The 16,355-nt window shown below is 41.6% G+C and overlaps 1 protein-coding gene across 1 annotated transcript in view; it reads right to left on the reverse strand.

Moving 5' to 3' along the window:
• Positions 1-1,558: 1,558 nt before the first annotated feature.
• Positions 1,559-16,355, reverse strand: part of SPATA16 (spermatogenesis associated 16) — a 269,868-nt gene continuing 255,071 nt past the window's right edge. Inside the window, exon 10 of the mRNA XM_043998358.1 lies at positions 1,559-1,681. Within this exon, the coding sequence (XP_043854293.1) occupies positions 1,559-1,681 (123 nt within the window). The remainder of the gene's footprint in view (positions 1,682-16,355) is intronic.

Here is a 16,355-nt window from a genome sequence, read left to right on the forward strand (position 1 = left end):
CCTGGATTCAGGAGGACCTGAGTCCAAATCTGGCCTCAGACACTTAACACTTACTAGCTGTGTGACCCTGGGCAAGTCACTTAACCCCAATTGCCTCACCAAAAAAAAAAAGAGCATGTCAAGGATCTGTGATTTTGGTAAGGTGAAGAAACTAGACTAGCCTATGAAGACGCTACAAATCTATGACTTAATAGGTCCTAGATTTAGAACTCAAAGGGACCTGAGATGAAACAGTTTAAACACTTCCATTTTACAGATGAGGAAACTGAGTTTCTTTAAGGTAAAATGATTTGCTTGAGATCACACATTTGCAGGGCTTAGAACCTAGGTCCTTGGATTCCAGAAGCAGCAGCGCTATTGTAAGAGGCGTACCCAGTCCAGGCTCATACAGTTAGCAAGAGTTGGATGTAGGACTTAATAGGTCATCCTGATTCTAAGGTCGCTGCTTTCATGTGGTCATTGATGGATGGCCTGGACCTGGGATTTCATTGACATGGGGAATCTGGAGGTGAGGACATTTCCTCTAGTGATGCAGGCTGGCTGGCACCTGCTCTGACACTCATCCCTTTAGAGAAGGGTCTAGTCTATCCAGAGCATTGAGAAGCTAAATGACTTGTCTAGGGTTTTCCATGTTTCAGAGGCAGCACTTTTGATTCAGGTCTTCCCTGGCTTTGAGGCTGGCTCTAGCCTGTCATGATCATTGATATGATTTTCTTTTTGGTGGGACAATGAGGGTTAAGTGACTTGCCCAGGGTCACACAGCTAGTAAGTGTCAAGTGTCTGAGGTCGGATTCGAACTCAGGTCCTTCTGAATCCAGGACCAGTGCTTTATCCGCTGCGCCACCTAGCTGCCCCCCATTGATATGATTTTAAATTTACTTCTGTGCCATTTATTCATCTATGGAGACAGGAGCAGCGTGGTATAGTAGAGAGAGCACTATTGAAAAGGCTGTTAAAAAGACCTATGTTAAAATTCCCCTTCATACAGTTACTAGCTATGTGACTCTGTGTAAGTCACCTATAGGAGAAGATATAAAAGGTATTCACAAACCTCTGACATTATTTAAAAGCAAGCTAGCATACTTAACCTCTATGAGGTTCAGTTTCCTTATCAGTAAAATGGAGGGAGAGGAGAAGGTGGATGCACCCTTCCAGCTCTAAATATATGATCCTATGTGTGAATGTGAATGGATCTCTGTGGGACTAGCGGTGCACACATTGGGGAAAAGTCCACTGTACTTTAGAAAGGGCACAGCGGGTGAGAGAGCTTTGTTCATGGTTATTCTCTAAGCTATTTAAATAAATAAGACAGATGTGAACAAGAACCAAGTCAAACTTTCTAAGAACATTTATTTCTGCCAGCTGAGACTAATGAAGTGTGGAATCTCCTTGCTCAAGATGAGCCAGAGGGAAGAGCCACCTCATTCATCCGAAGGCAGGCCTTTGTCGTCCCAGCTGTCAAACTCTGACTGCATGAATGTCTGCACCTCTTCCTTGGGGATGTCCTGGTTGGTGGGTTGGTGGGGAGGGAAGAAGGGGGCTCCGTGTCTCCAGTGAACTAGCACTGCTGTACACTTTGAAGCCGCTTCATTTTCATTTTCTGCCTCCTGGCTGTTCTCAATTTTTTGGTTTTTAAGAAACTATCCTCTAATTGGTATAGAAAGTCTTCAATTAGCCCAACCTGAAAGACACAAATAAAAGTCCTTATTGTTCCCTGTTTAAAAAAAAGGGGGGGCCTCCTGGGTTTCCCAAATCATTTGCATTTCTGGGCATGTTTTTTTGAAAAAGCTTTGGTGAGCAGAAAGGAAGAAAGAAAGAAAGAAGGGAGAGAATGAGAAAGAAAAAGAAGGAAAGAAAGAAGGAAAGGCATGGCTCCAAACATCAATAATTTCTGTCCTATTTCCTTTGGGGTTCAATTGACTTTACCTAAGTTTCCCAAATCATTTACATTTCTGAGTCACACTTTTGGAAAAGCTCTGGTGAGAAGGAAGGAAGGAAGGAAAGAAGAAAGGAAGAAGGGAAAGATAAAGAAAAGGAAAGAAGGAAGGAAAGGCATGCTGAAAACAAAGAATTTCTGTTCCATTTCCTTCGGGGTTCAATTACTTTACATGTGTGGAGCCGACACGCTAGAGTGCCTTCATTCAGTCAGGCATGCTGGGAAGGGGAATTGATCACAAGGCCCTTTTTAAATGGCAATGAAAAACAGCCATTTTAAAAGGAAAGCATGAACCAGAAATTAATCTCAGACAAGTTTTTGTTTCCCTCCTTGTCCTCAAAGGATGCTGGAGGAAAGCCGGAGCTGTGGCATTTCTGTGTCACATGTTTGCATGAGAGAAAAATGAGTATTCCACATGGCTGCAACAAGGGACATTTTTCTATTAAACCAAAATGAAGTTCTGAATAAAGAAATAAACATATATATGTATATATTCATTCATTTATTTGTTTGTTTGTTTATTGTGGCGCAATGATGGTTACGTGACTTGCCCAGGGTCATACAGCTAGAAGTGTCAAGTGTCTGAGGCTGGATTTGAACTCAGGTACTCCTGAATCCAGGGCTGGTGCTCTATCCATTGTGCCACCTAGCTGCCCCCTAAATATATTTTCTTAAAATAAAACAAAACAAAAACAGCATCCACCAGAGGGTCTAGGGAAAGAATGCAGAACAACAATCTTGGGAAGAGGGGGAAAAACACACTCCATCAGTCTTCCTCCAAAATAAACCCATGATTATTCAAATATGCAACAACTTTGTAGGTATTCTGTTTGTCAGCAAAAAGTTGGAAGTAAAATAGATTGCCATTTATCTATGCGGCAATGGGATCACATAAAGGGGCAGAAATGCAAAGGGGTGTGCTTATTGGATGGGCAAAACACAGAGGAGCTCCCTGTCCACCGCCCATCTCCCAAAGCAAGCTTGGGCCCCAGCATTTCCTTTTCAAGATACAAGAACAAGGTGTGTACTGGAGATGTAAGCACTTAACAATTCCCATCTTCCAATGGTGAATTACGCTTTTTAAAGACTCCTAAATGGAGCCTTTGGAGAAATATTGAGTGAATTCTTCAGCTTGTCAAAAAGAAAAGAACAATGGATTATAGATACGCTGCAGTCATCTGAGTCCTCCATATGTTATGTGTGGCACTTAGTGTCTCCCTGGCTTTTCTCAAAGAAAACGCGATCAGTTTTATGCTGTGAAGACAATGACTTCGGCATGAATGGTATGCATATGGATGTGGGTATTATGGACGCCTCCTTATGTATGTGCATCAATACAAATAAATGTGGGTTCCTTGGAGGTACCATCAGTCTCTGGGGTAGACTCTGTAATAATGACAACTCCCACTTTAGCACATTTAGGTTTACAAAAATCACAAAAGCCTTGGGCTGACATTATTATCTCTATTACTCTAAGAGGAAATGAAGATTTAGGGTGGTTAGCTGACTTGCCCAGGGTTGTACTGCTAATGGATCCCATGGCTCAGTACTCAGTATGCAGGGCTTTGGGCTCAGGTGAACTGAGTTAAGCCTTGTGGGGAGGCCTGACCTGCAAACCACTGTCTCTGGGGCATTTTACCCTGATTAAGAGTTTCCTACAGGAGCTTTGAATGTTTTTTGAGGCTTCCAGGGGAAAATATTTTTGAGGTTTCCAGACTGGGGGTAAAATGAGCCAATGACAGTGATTTGGTCTATGGGGAATTCTATCACTATATCATCTATGTATGCATGTATGTGTCTGTCTGCCCATCCATTCATCTGTCCATCTGTCCATCCATCTATCTATCTATCTATTACATATCTATCAATCTATCTCTACCTCTATTTCATCTTTTTTTATCATCCATCTACCCCCATCTATCCATCCATCTCTATCATCTCTACCTCTATCATCTATTCATCCATCTATCCATCTCTATCTATCTATCATCTATCTATCTATCTATCTATCTATCTATCTATCTATCTATCTATCTATCTATCTATCTATCTATCTATCTATCTATCCATCTCTATCATCTCTCCCTACTTCTATCATTCATTCATCCATCCATCCATCTATCTTATCATTTGTCTCTCTATGTATCTTTATCTTATGTTGTACATATATATATATATACAGTATGCATATAATATATATTGCACACACATATATGCACATACACATAATTTGGTTTGGACCTATGATTTCATTGGAGTGGGGGACTTCCAGTGGAAAACATCACCTTTCATCCCTGCTGCTTAGCAACTGTTCTGACACTTCTAGTATTGGAGAGTTGACTGGCCTACTATGATGTTAGGGTACTTGTCTAGCATCACACAGCCCCTGGGTGTCAGAGAGAGGATTTGACCCCAGGCTTTCCTGAGTCTTAGTGCTTTGGGGATATCTGTATAGATACATATGCCCACATACATGTAGGTTCAAGAGAGGCATCATGGTATGGTGAGGGGAGTGTGGGACTTTAAGTTAGAAAGGTCTGGGATTAGTTCTTGCCTCACATGTTTATTTTGTGATCATGGGCAAGTCCCTTAACCTTGTTGCCAACCTGCTCCAGTGGATGGAGTTTCCACACTGGGAATTCCTTCATCTTCATGAAATGACAGGGTCTGGACCCTCCCCCCTCCCATACTAGTAGTACCTGCCTCACAGAGTTGCAAGTCTCAAATGAGCCAATGTGCATAAAGTGCTTCATAATCATTAAAGCAGGCAGCTAGATGCACAGTGGCCTGGAGTAAGTAAGACCTGAGTTCAAATCTGGCCTCAGACACTTACTAGCTGTGTTACCCTGGGCAAGTTTGCCTGGGCTTCCTCTTCTTCGAAGGAAACGGCAAACCACTTCACTAAGATAACAACCCAAATGGGGTCACGACATGACTGAAGTGACTGAACAAATAACTATGATTATGATTATCATCAGGCAGCATAGCATAGTGGATAGCAGGAAACCATAAAGACCCGGGTTCAAGTTCTACCTCTGACATTTGCAGGTTGTGTGAACTCTGGAAGACTCTAGGCCAGAGGGGTCAGCCTTGCAGATCACATGCTGCCCACAACACTCTAGGGTGTGACCCAAATCAGTTTAAAATGGAGCTCTTGTCTGGTTTTAATATACTGCCATATGAAGAAAGAAAAAGATATATGTATTATATATGTGGTTTTAAAAGTCAACACGCAGCCTACAGAGATCCCCATAGGCAGGGGAGCAGCCCCTGTTTCTACTCCAAGGATCCAGCAGCTCTGTAAGAAGATGCATTTCAGAGAAGGGGCATTGGGAAAGGGTGTTTTCTCAGTTGAGAGTTTCCTACACCAGGGAAAGTACAGGCCCAGTTCCTATCCGACGATGATGATGGATGATAATGATGGTGGTGGTGGCGGCAGCAGCAAGCATTTACTGACTGCCTATTATGGGCCAAGCACTTTACAAATTCTATCTTACTTGATCCTCCCAACAATCCTACCTGGGAGGTTCGTGCTATTATTATCCCGATTTTACACTTATATTCCTCATTTTACAGTTGAGGATACTGAGGCAAACAAAGGTTAAATGACTTTGCTCAGGGTCACACCATTGGTAAGTGTCTGACTCTGAATTTGAACTCAGGTCTTCTTGACTCTAAGCCCAGAATTCCATCTATTACATCACCTGACTACTGTTATAATAATAATTGTTATTGTTATTATTACATGTACTCACATCATTATCTATATTCAAATGAATTAAACAAAAAACAGAGGAGAATTTTGCAAAAACAAACAGTAGGCTGAGGAGGTTGGGATCCAGGTGATCCACTCTGCCAAAAGCAAATGAACGAGAGACAGAACAATTTTGCCTTTCTTCCAAGGTCCAAGCATTAGTCTACGGATTCCTTCTGGTTCCAATCACCTCATTCCAACCCAAGTCCCACGCTGCAGATGACTCAGAAAAACGGCCCAATCAGAACACAAATCCTGACCACCATTCTGGCTGTACAGAGTTGATTAATCACTTGTGTTATTTGCACAGAAAATGTGTCATTTAAATCAGAGCTCTTTATGATTAAAATGTTTGCAATTAGCTCCAAATACAATTTTAAATTGCTTATGATCCAAATGCAACGAAAACAGCTTTCTTTAAGGAGACAGGAAAATGATTGTTTTAAAACATCCATTGGCGGCGGCTGCTTCTACCCTTTTACTCCTACGTCTTTTTTTCTTTTTCTTTTTTCCTTTCTTGGAAATTGTGTTTATTAAAGAGCATGCCCGACTGACTTGATTGCCTTAATTAAGGTTCACCTCTTCTCTGCTCTTGTGCCAATGAGACATGGGCTCCTCCTGCGCTTACCTGAGAAGCCTGGGGATTTCATGATGGTGCTCAGTTATGGGGGATCTTAAAAATGTGGAAAATCACATATTTTAAAGAGACTATTTGTATTTTGGGGGTGAAGGTGGCAGTCTTGAAATGATGGCGCAGGCAGGGCTAGCTAGAAGTGCTTTTCTCTGAACTGATACAATTAAATCCTGCTTGATGTTGGTGTGTCTCATTTATCTTTGCAGTTCCTGCTGAGTCTAGCACAATGTGTTACATGCAGGAGGCTCTTAATAAATGCTGACCTGCATTAACCAATGGGTCTGATAGGATTATCAAACTTTATAGTTTCCATACTTGAAGTACTTGCCATTTTCATTTTATTCACAAGAGGCAATGAAATACACTAAATAGAGAGCCAGCCTTGGAGCCAGGGAGAACTGGGTTCAGGTTCTGCTTCTGACATGAAATGACCGTGTGACCTTGGGAAAGTCCCTTAACTTCTCGGTGCTCTAGGTCGGTGGTGTCAGACTCAAATAGAAATGGTTCCCCAGGCTTATTAACATAAAAAAACCAACAAATTAACATTATGAGGTATTGTATTTTTATTTATTTTGTTAAATATTTCCCAATAACATTTTAATTTGGTTCTAGCCCAGCCCAGGGAGTTCTGAGGGCTCCTTTGGACAAGGCAACTCTCAGACTAAATGTTACAGAGAAGGGACAGATTTCTGCTAGCAGAGGGAGTTCTTTACTGGGAGCTCCCTATGATGTTGACTGAAGTTAGGCTCCATTAGTCCAAATAATGGATCCAGGAGAGTGGTCACATTATTCAAATCCACACCACGTATTTCTACCAGTCTGTAAGCAATGACCATTTTTTGACATAACTGTAATTTTGAATAATGTGATTTTGGATATATACAGTCCCTCCAGGGGATTCTTATTTGCACTACTTGGCCTCACTCTTCCACAGTCATTGGACTCCAGTGGCAAGACGAAAGTCAAGATTACTGGTGATGGCTCCACCAGATTTTCCAGAAGGTTACAATTAATGCTAGCAGGATGGTTTGTCCATCTGCAAGAAGGCATCATTTAAATTTATAAAAAGCAAAGTGCAAGCCAAACTTAGAGAGATGCACGATTCTTGGCTCAGTAAGAAGGCAGATGAAATTCAGTTTTAAGCTGATAGTAACAATCCAAAGCACTTTTATGATGCCCTGAAGGCTCCATCAGCACTGCACCAACCACATTGATTAATGATAAGGACATGATCCTGGAGAGATGGGCTGAACAATTCCATAGTGTTCTCAAAAGACTGTCATCCATCAATGCTGAAGCCATTGACTACATACCTTAGGTTGAAGTCAATCCTTCTCTAGCTGAACTTCCACCTGAAGAAGAGGTTTTGAATGCTATTAGTCTCTTTTGCAGCTGAGATTTACAAGGCAGGGGGTCCACTGCTACAAAGCTGACTGAAACTTTCCCTGTTATATGGCAAGAGGAGGTTATCCCCAAGGAGATCAAGGATACCTCCACTGTCCATTTCTATAAAGGAAAGAGAAGTATGTTTTCCTGTGACAATCACAAGGGGTTCTCTCTCTTAGTCATTGCCAGATAGATTCTTGCCACAGTCCTCATTAATAGGCTGGAAAATGACGGTCATCTATCTGAAAGCCAATGTGGCTTCAGAAAGGGAGGAGGAACAGAACAGTTGATATGGTATTTGCTGCCTGACAACTCTAGGAGAAATGTCAGGAGCAGAACAGAGGTCTGTACACAATGTTTGTCAATCTGACAAGGTCTTTGATACAGTCAGTCATGAGGGCTTGTGGAAGATCATGGCAAAATCTGGTTGCCTAGAGAAGTTCATCAATACTGTATGCCAGTTTCACAATGGCATGCTTGCCTGAGTTCTGGATAATGGTTGATTCACTTGTGTTTTCTCAGTCACCAATAGAGTGAAGCAGGGCTGCGTCCTTGCTCTCATCATACTTTTAAGCATGATGTTTTTAGTGATGTTACTGGATGTCTTCAATGAAGATGAAAAAGGCATTGAGGGGGGCAGCTAGGTGGCACAGTGGATAGAGCACCAACCCTGGAATCAGGAGGACCTGAGTTCAAATCCAGCCTCAGACACTTGACACTTACTAGCTGTGTGACCCTGGGCAAGTCACCTAACCCCAACTGCCTCACTAAAAAAAGACCAAAAACCAAAAACCAACCAAACAAACAAACAAAAGGCATTGAGGGCAACTACTGAACTGACAATAAATTATTTAACTTGAAAAAGCTACAAGCCAAGACAAAAGTGGATGGAGAGTTGGTATGTTACTTTGCAAATGATTGCTCAGATGATCTGAGGCTGAGATACAACAAAATGTGGATTGAGTTTTGCTATTTGTGCTAATTTTGACTTAACAATTAACACCAAGAAAATACAGGCTCTCCACCAGCCAGAGCCATAACATCCATATGTGAAACCATCAGTTCTAGCAAATGGAGAAATTTTAAATGCTATGGATAAGTTCTCTTAACTTGGGTGTCCACATCAATGATAAGGTTGATGCACTCACTGCCAGAGCTAGTTCAGTGTGTGGGAGGCTCTAAAGCAAAGTGTGGGAGAGAAGAGGTATTAGACTGAAAGTCTACAGTGCTGTTGTGCTGATCTCATTGTGGCATGCCCATGAAAACTGCAAGGTATACCAGTGCCATGTCAGGAAACGCAATCGCTTCCATTTGAATTGTCTTTGGAAGATTCTGAAGATCACCTGGCAAGATAAGGTTCTGGACACTGAACTCCATTCTCGAGCTAAACTGTCAGGTAATAAAATTCTACTGCAGAGGGAGCAACTCTGATGGGCTGGCCACACTGTTTGAATGCCAAATGGACATTTGTCTAAAAGACTACTTTATGGAGAACTCGCACAAGGCAATCTCTTCCATGAAGGTCAGAACTGATGCAAGGACACTCTCAAGATCTTGCTGAAGAACTTTGGAATCGATTGTGAGGCATGAAAGACACTGGCATAGGACCAAGCAGGATGTTGTGCCTGCCTCAAAGAAGGTGCTGTGCTCTATGAGTGAAGCAGACTTTTAGTACCCTCAATACCTTTCTAGCATGGTATGGCTAGCGAGAATTTGGGCCCAGTCTACAAAGGCCCAGGCCCTTCTCTGTGTTTCAATGAGGCATATGAGGCAGGCTGGAGTGGAAGATAGACGGTTGAGTGTAGGATGAAGTGGCTATGAAGGGAAAAAAAATCTCTTAAAAATGTCAGGAAGGCATGACAAGCAGAGGACTGTCTGGAGAGTGGTTTTGACATAGCAATTGCTTGTTTAACCCAGTTGGTTAAAGGAAGACTCACAGCTGCTCAGGGATCTGTTTTTCCATTAGCAAATCAACCAACCAACATTCATTAAACACTTGCTGTGTCCCAGGCAGAGTGCTGGGTGCTCAGGATGCAAAACAAACATAGGAAACAGTTCCTGCCTTCAAGGAGCTTATATTCTATTAGAAAAGAAAAATGAGCAGACTACTGTCCTCTTGAGCAACCAGGGCGAAAGGGCAGGGCACTGTTGAGAAAATCGGATATCAAAGGGGAAACAAAGGCTCTGGATAAATAATCATGGGTGACATTGAAGCATCATCATCCTCCAAAGGCTGTCAGAGCTGAGAACCATGACCGCCATGTTTAGCCTGGAGGAGGAAAGATATGGAGTTGGGGCATGATAGCTAGTAACAAGCGTTTGGGAGCCATCCTGGGGAAGGATTGTATTTGTTCTATTCGGCCACAGAGGGCAGAACTGGTGACAGTGCATGGATGGTACAAAAAAGGCCAGTTTAGGGTTGATGTCAGGAAAAGCTACTTCACTCATAGTGCTACCTGAAAGTGGAATGGTCTGCCTCAAGAGGCTGGGGTCTCCTCCTTGGAGGTCATCAAGCAGAGGCTGGAAACTCCCTTCTCAGTGATAGTAAGGATTCCTTCTTGTCTAGGTGCTTAGAAAGGCAAAGGTCTCTACTGTATTTGGGCCATCTCCAGTTGTCCTGATCTAGGTCTTGCCACTGGATCCCGATGGCTCCAGAGGAGAGTGAGGCTGGTGACTTTGCGCAGCTCTGTCCCACTTAACTGATGCCATTGGTCCTCTTCAAGACGGAAGGGTAAACCACCACCACAACAAGGTTATAGATAAGGAAAATGGAGGCTGAGCTTTTAAGTCATTCACCCAAGATGGTTACCCCTAGTGTGGCTAGCATGTGAACCCACGTCCTCTGATTGCAAATACACTGTTCCTTTCACTCATTTTATTCTGAATTTTAAAAATACTCATGATTCCAAGTGAATTAAAATTTAATTCTAATTAATATTGCTTTGAAACTGGCTTGAAGCTTATGGCTTCCTATTGCCTTTAGCACAAAATGTAAACTCCATTGTTTGACGTTTAAAATCCTTGATAATCTGACTTTAACCTCCCTTTCCAGACTGGTTTTTAATTCCTGCTCCTAGTGCATTTTTTTTGGTGGGGCAATGAGGGTTAAGTGACTTGCCCAGGGTCACACAGCTAATGATTGTCAAATGTCTGAGACTGGATTTGAACTCAGGTCCCTCTGAATCCAGGGCTGGTGCTTTATCCACAGTGCCACCTAGCTGCCCCCTCCTAGTGCATTCTTCGTCCTAGTCCTAACGGCCTATAGTCTAGTCTCAGTAAACAATGTTCCAGATCCTGCACTGGCTGTCCCATATGGCTGGAATGCTCTTCCTCTTCACCTCTGAATCATGGAGTCCTTGGCCCCTTTCAAGGCTCAGTTCATGTCCCATCTCCTACACAAGCCGTTTCATGATGGAGCTGGTAGGTGCTCTCCTCCTTCTCTCACCTCCAACTACTTTGTATTGACTTATCTGTATATACATTTTTTCTTGCCCCTCTTTCCCTTCCTTCAGTAGAAGATATGTTCCTTGAAGGCAGAAAATGTTCAGTTTTGTCTTTGAATACCTATGCTCCACCACAGCACAGCAGCTTAATAAACGCCAGTTGAATGGAGTTGTTTCTAAAATGAAATTTGATTCTGAAATTGAATTGGGGATGGGATGGGCACAATCTTTGATAGATCGATGTTATGCTTAAATTTTTGTTTGTTCTCAAACCATCAGACAAAAGTGCACCTCTCTCTTTTCTCACCTGGCGGATTTGGAAAATTATCCAGGGCTGCAGCGATAAAAGGACAAATGGAAGTCATTGCCCAGAAGACATCAGAAGCATTTAGAGAGCTGGGAGCACTTGACATTCCAGCTCTTGGGACTGAAAGTACCTTTGTGCTAAACTGTGTTACCAGCCCTTTATTGAAAATGCACATATATCAGTGGGATAAAAAGCCTTTTGCTACATGGAGCCCAGAACTGGCTATAACAACATCCTGGAAGCCGGGTGCCAAAGCAGCTTTTAAAAATTCATTCATTTATTTTTTTAAGGAAACAACTTTTGTTGCCTTGGAGAAGGACAGATGTACTCTCGTGGCTTAGCACTGGAGTATTCCCTGTGCGTTGTGATCCCTTTAGTAAGCACAAATGACAGAAACAACATTCCTTCTGAAGCTGAATCCTTGTTCACTACCTACCTACCAAGGGTCTTAGGCAGCTTCAAGATGTACTCAGTGACCTGTCATTTTATAAGGGAAGCCATTTTTCTCCTGCACCTAGGTATAGAGGAAGAGGCATTGTGGAGTGGTGGAGAGAGCATTGGACTAGTTCTGCCATGCTATAAATTCTCTGCATCAATGAGCCTGTTTTATCATCTGTAAAATGGAGCTAATGATAACTTGCATTTCCTGTCTTACAGGATTGGTCCTAATGATCAAATGAGATAATGGAGTTGAAAAGCATCATGGGACTTTCAGAGTTTTCAGTTGTCTTGGAGACCATCAAACTCTCTGATTTTATAGATGAGGAAATAAAATATGGTAGAGGGGCATCATTTAACCAAGGTCAATGAGATTCTAAGTAGCAAAAGCCACATTCTCATTTCAGATCCAGAAGTCTCTCTCCTTCCCTCTTATTTTTTCTTAAGTTTTTTTTTCCTTTTAATTGCTGTCTTTTGTTTTTACATTGCCTTGATTTCCTGGTGCAGGTTGTCCCAAAAGTCTTGGTGTAATCTTAAGCTATTAAAGTTTAAAATTGTACTAAGACTTTTGGGGACACTCTGCATAGACCTATTTCCCCCTGGAGATTTATCCCTTATAACAGGGACAGAACAAGGACAGAAGGCAAGAGGGAGGGGAAAAAGTAAAATGGTATCCAGCAAAATTAACCAATATATCAACTCAGTCTGATGGCAGGTATCACTTACAAGCTCTCCTCAGTAGAAGTGACCTAAAAGCTGTTCCCAAGGCATGGCAGTTCATTTTCCTTGTCCATACATTTGCATAGGTGGTTGCCCATGCCTGGAATTCTTTCTCTCCTTCCCTCTGCCTCACAGACTCCCTAACTTTTAAAAAAGCACCACTTGAGCATCCCCTCCTGTATAGTCTTTCCCAATATCCACTCACCCATTCTTCCCTGCCAAATGTTTGTGCTTGAAATTATTTTGAATCAGTGCATACCTTGAGTTTAGTTGCCTATATACCTGTTGCGAACTCCCCCTTCTGCCCTCAAAAGAATATCAGCTTCCTGTGGGCAAGGACTATCTATCTATCTATCCAATGATCCATTGATCCAATATCCATCTATCCATCCATCTATCCATCCTTCCATTGATCCATCCATCCATGGATCCACCCATCCATCCACCCATCCACCCACCCATTCATCCATCCATCCATGGATCCATGGATCCACCCATTCATCATCCACCCATTCATCTATCCATTTATTTACTGTCCTTCTATCCCCAGTGCTTAGCACATGGTCTGGTACATGATAGATGTTTAATAAATGCTTGTTGGTTGATAGGCATTTAAGAAATGCACCACTGTATATAAACTATCTTTATGAATTCAGAGAAATCTGCTCCCTCTGCTCCTCATCTTATTTCAGGTAGAAAGCCCACTTTAAGCAGATGGCTACCGAAAGCACATAGAGACCTGAAGTTTTGATGAGATGAAGACTTTTTTTTCATGCAGATGTTTTTAAAAACCCCAGCTTTGCCCCTCCTCCCCATGCACCATTTTTAAGTCATAAAGGAGATGATGAAAGACCACTGTCTTCCTGTAGGGCCACGTAGAGGCACTTTCATTCTTGTATTTCTTGAAAAGATGAAAGGTATAATGAGTACACTATAAATGATTGAATGAGCTCCCAGTCAATTGCTCTGAACTATATATTAATCCCACTTTCAATGCAGAATGGAAGATGTCCTATGGTTCATTTAGCTACCAAGTGGTAGGCACTGCTCCTCTGTTATTCTCCCGAATTATAAAGAACTGTAAATATTTTAATATATAAAATAAATGCAATAAAATGCTAGGCTGCAATGCCAAGCTTCCCTTTTGGTAATAGAAAAAGATTAACTTCAAGGATGAATTGCAAGCTTATTCTTCAGTCAAAAATGAGATTAAAATTTTTTTGACTGCTTACTCCCATCTAGAGACGTTTCTTTTTCTTTCCTTTAAACTGCCCTTCAGAAAAAATATTTTTAAATAGATTTTTGTGTGTGTGTGAAATAAATGTAAGAATTATTGATAAGCTTGAAAAGAATAGGGTAATTTCCAGTTTATGTTGTAGTAGTCTCACTTTGTTCTTTGTCCCTTTGTGGGAGAGTGAAGTGTTTCATTCATTCATTTAATTTCATTTCACTTCCTCATTCCTTTTATTTATTCAACATATGTGATGCATCTACTCTTTAGAAAAAAATCACTGCATTAGACACTAGAAAAGATACTAAAATAAGATATTCCCCCCTAGCTTCAAAGAGCTTATAGTCCGGTAGAGTAGATAAAAAACAAAACAAAAACAAAAACATTTACAAGGTGCCTAAGCAAAGTACAGAGTCCACATGCTCCCATACACGTAGGGCTTAGGAAGATGCTTCTGAGTTAAATTGTATTTAAGCCATATCTGTCACTGGCAAGGTCTTTGTGTCATGACAGAAAGAGATGCTCTTGAAATGGCAATGAGTAACAGAGGTTTGGACCTGTCAAACTGTTCTTGGTCAGAGAAATGAGAGGGTCTTCCAGGGTGCTCAAAGTTACATTTCAGCTTTATGCAGGCCTTGTATAAGTGCTGGTTAAAACTTCTAAGTCCTGTTCTAGAAATGAAGACACACCCATGCTTCTTAAATACTACCCCCCTAACTTTGATGATCTATATTTTGATTTTATTTCCCTCTACAGCCCCTTTCTCTAGGATAAACCTATGGGGTTACAAGTTATCTTACTATTTCTTAATATGTTAATATATGCAATACATATGTATATATATACATGTGTTAAATGCATGTATATATGTATATGTACCCATATATGATATTTTTTCTTACTTGACCTATCCTAGAATTCCTGGCAGTTTGATTATTTCTGGGGGTCTGGCATCAATCAATCAGCCAACAAACATTTATTAAGTGCTTATTATATACAAGGCACTTGCTAAGCACTGGACACATAAAGAAAAAAGGTGAAGTAACTGCTATCGTGGACCTTACATCCTATTGGGGAAAACTACCTGTGGATACAGATATCTACAGAATATATGCAAAATGAATGCCAGGTAGTTTTAGGAGGGAGGGCATTGGCTGCTGGAGGAATCAAAAAAATCTCCTTTCTCACAGAAGTGGGGCCCTTGAGCTAAATCTCATAAGGAATGCAGGAATTCTAAGAGGCAGATATGAGAAGGCATTATAGGCTTGAAGAATAGTCAGTTTAAAGGCATGGGGATTTCATGTTGGGTATGAGGAAGGGCAAGCCGACCAGTGTGGTTAGGTTGAAAGGAGAAGATGTCTAGGGAGTCTGGGAGGATGGGAAAAGTAGGAAGGGGTCAGCTTGTAAAAGGTTTAAATGCCAAAAAGGTGTTATTGCATTCCAGTAGCAAGGATTTCTCTCTCTGTCTCTGTCTCTCTGTCTCTGTCTGTCTCTGTCTCCCTCTTTTTCTCTCTGTCTCTCTTTCTCTTTCTCTCTGTCTCTGTCTGTCTCTGTCTCTGTCTCTGTCTGATTCTCTGTGTGTAAGGGGATTCACTTTACTTTCTCATTACCCAAATGGAATTCCAAGTGAATTCCAACTCCCTTAAAGTTTTACCATGGCTTTGTGGATGCTGAAGGGAATGTGGGACATTTATACACATTTACTGGCATTATTATGGGAAGCAGTTGGGAAATAATCAAAGAGAATGCACTGTGGCAATGTGTCCTGAGTACTAAAATAACACATAATCAAAGACAAGGAAGAATGGCACCACGTAGGAAAGAATTCTGGATATAGGTGAACGTTAGGATGATTACAGAATCTTAAAGGGGGATGTCCTCAGAGACAATCTAGCACAACCCACACCTCGACAGAAATCTCTGATTCTTTATCACTGATTGTCATCCCCTCCTTTACTTGAGCAGCTCTAGAAAGGAGGAACCCACCATCTCTTTTTTTTTATTTTTAAATTTTTTCCGGGGCAATGAGGGTTAAGTGACTTGCCCAAGGCCACATGGCTAGTAAGTGTCAAGTGTCTGAGGCAGGATTTGAACTCAGGTCCTCCTGAATCCAGGGCCAGTGCTCTATCCACTGTGCCACCTAGCTGCTCCAGAACCCATCATCTCTTGAGGAAGCCAGCTTTAATTGCTGGTAGTCCCTTTCTCCTTTCCTTCTTTTTTACCTTCCTCTCTCCCTTCCTTGCCTCCAAGGGTATGAAAAAAATTAGAGACTTGACCTGAAACATAGGGGATAATGATGGAAACAGGATCCAGGACAGTGTCCCAGCTGGAGTCTCCCTCAGTTTCTTCACTTGTAAAATGGGGATAATAATAGTACCTATTTTACAGGGTTGTTGTAAGGATCAAATGAGGTGATATTTGTAAAGTGCCCAGCACAGTGATTGGCACACAATAGGTGCTTTAAAAAAGCTTGTTCCCTTCCATTCCTCCTCATGTTGAACTTTGC

Source organism: Dromiciops gliroides, chromosome 3 (genome assembly GCF_019393635.1).
Source record: "Dromiciops gliroides isolate mDroGli1 chromosome 3, mDroGli1.pri, whole genome shotgun sequence".
NCBI lineage: Eukaryota > Metazoa > Chordata > Mammalia > Microbiotheria > Microbiotheriidae > Dromiciops > Dromiciops gliroides.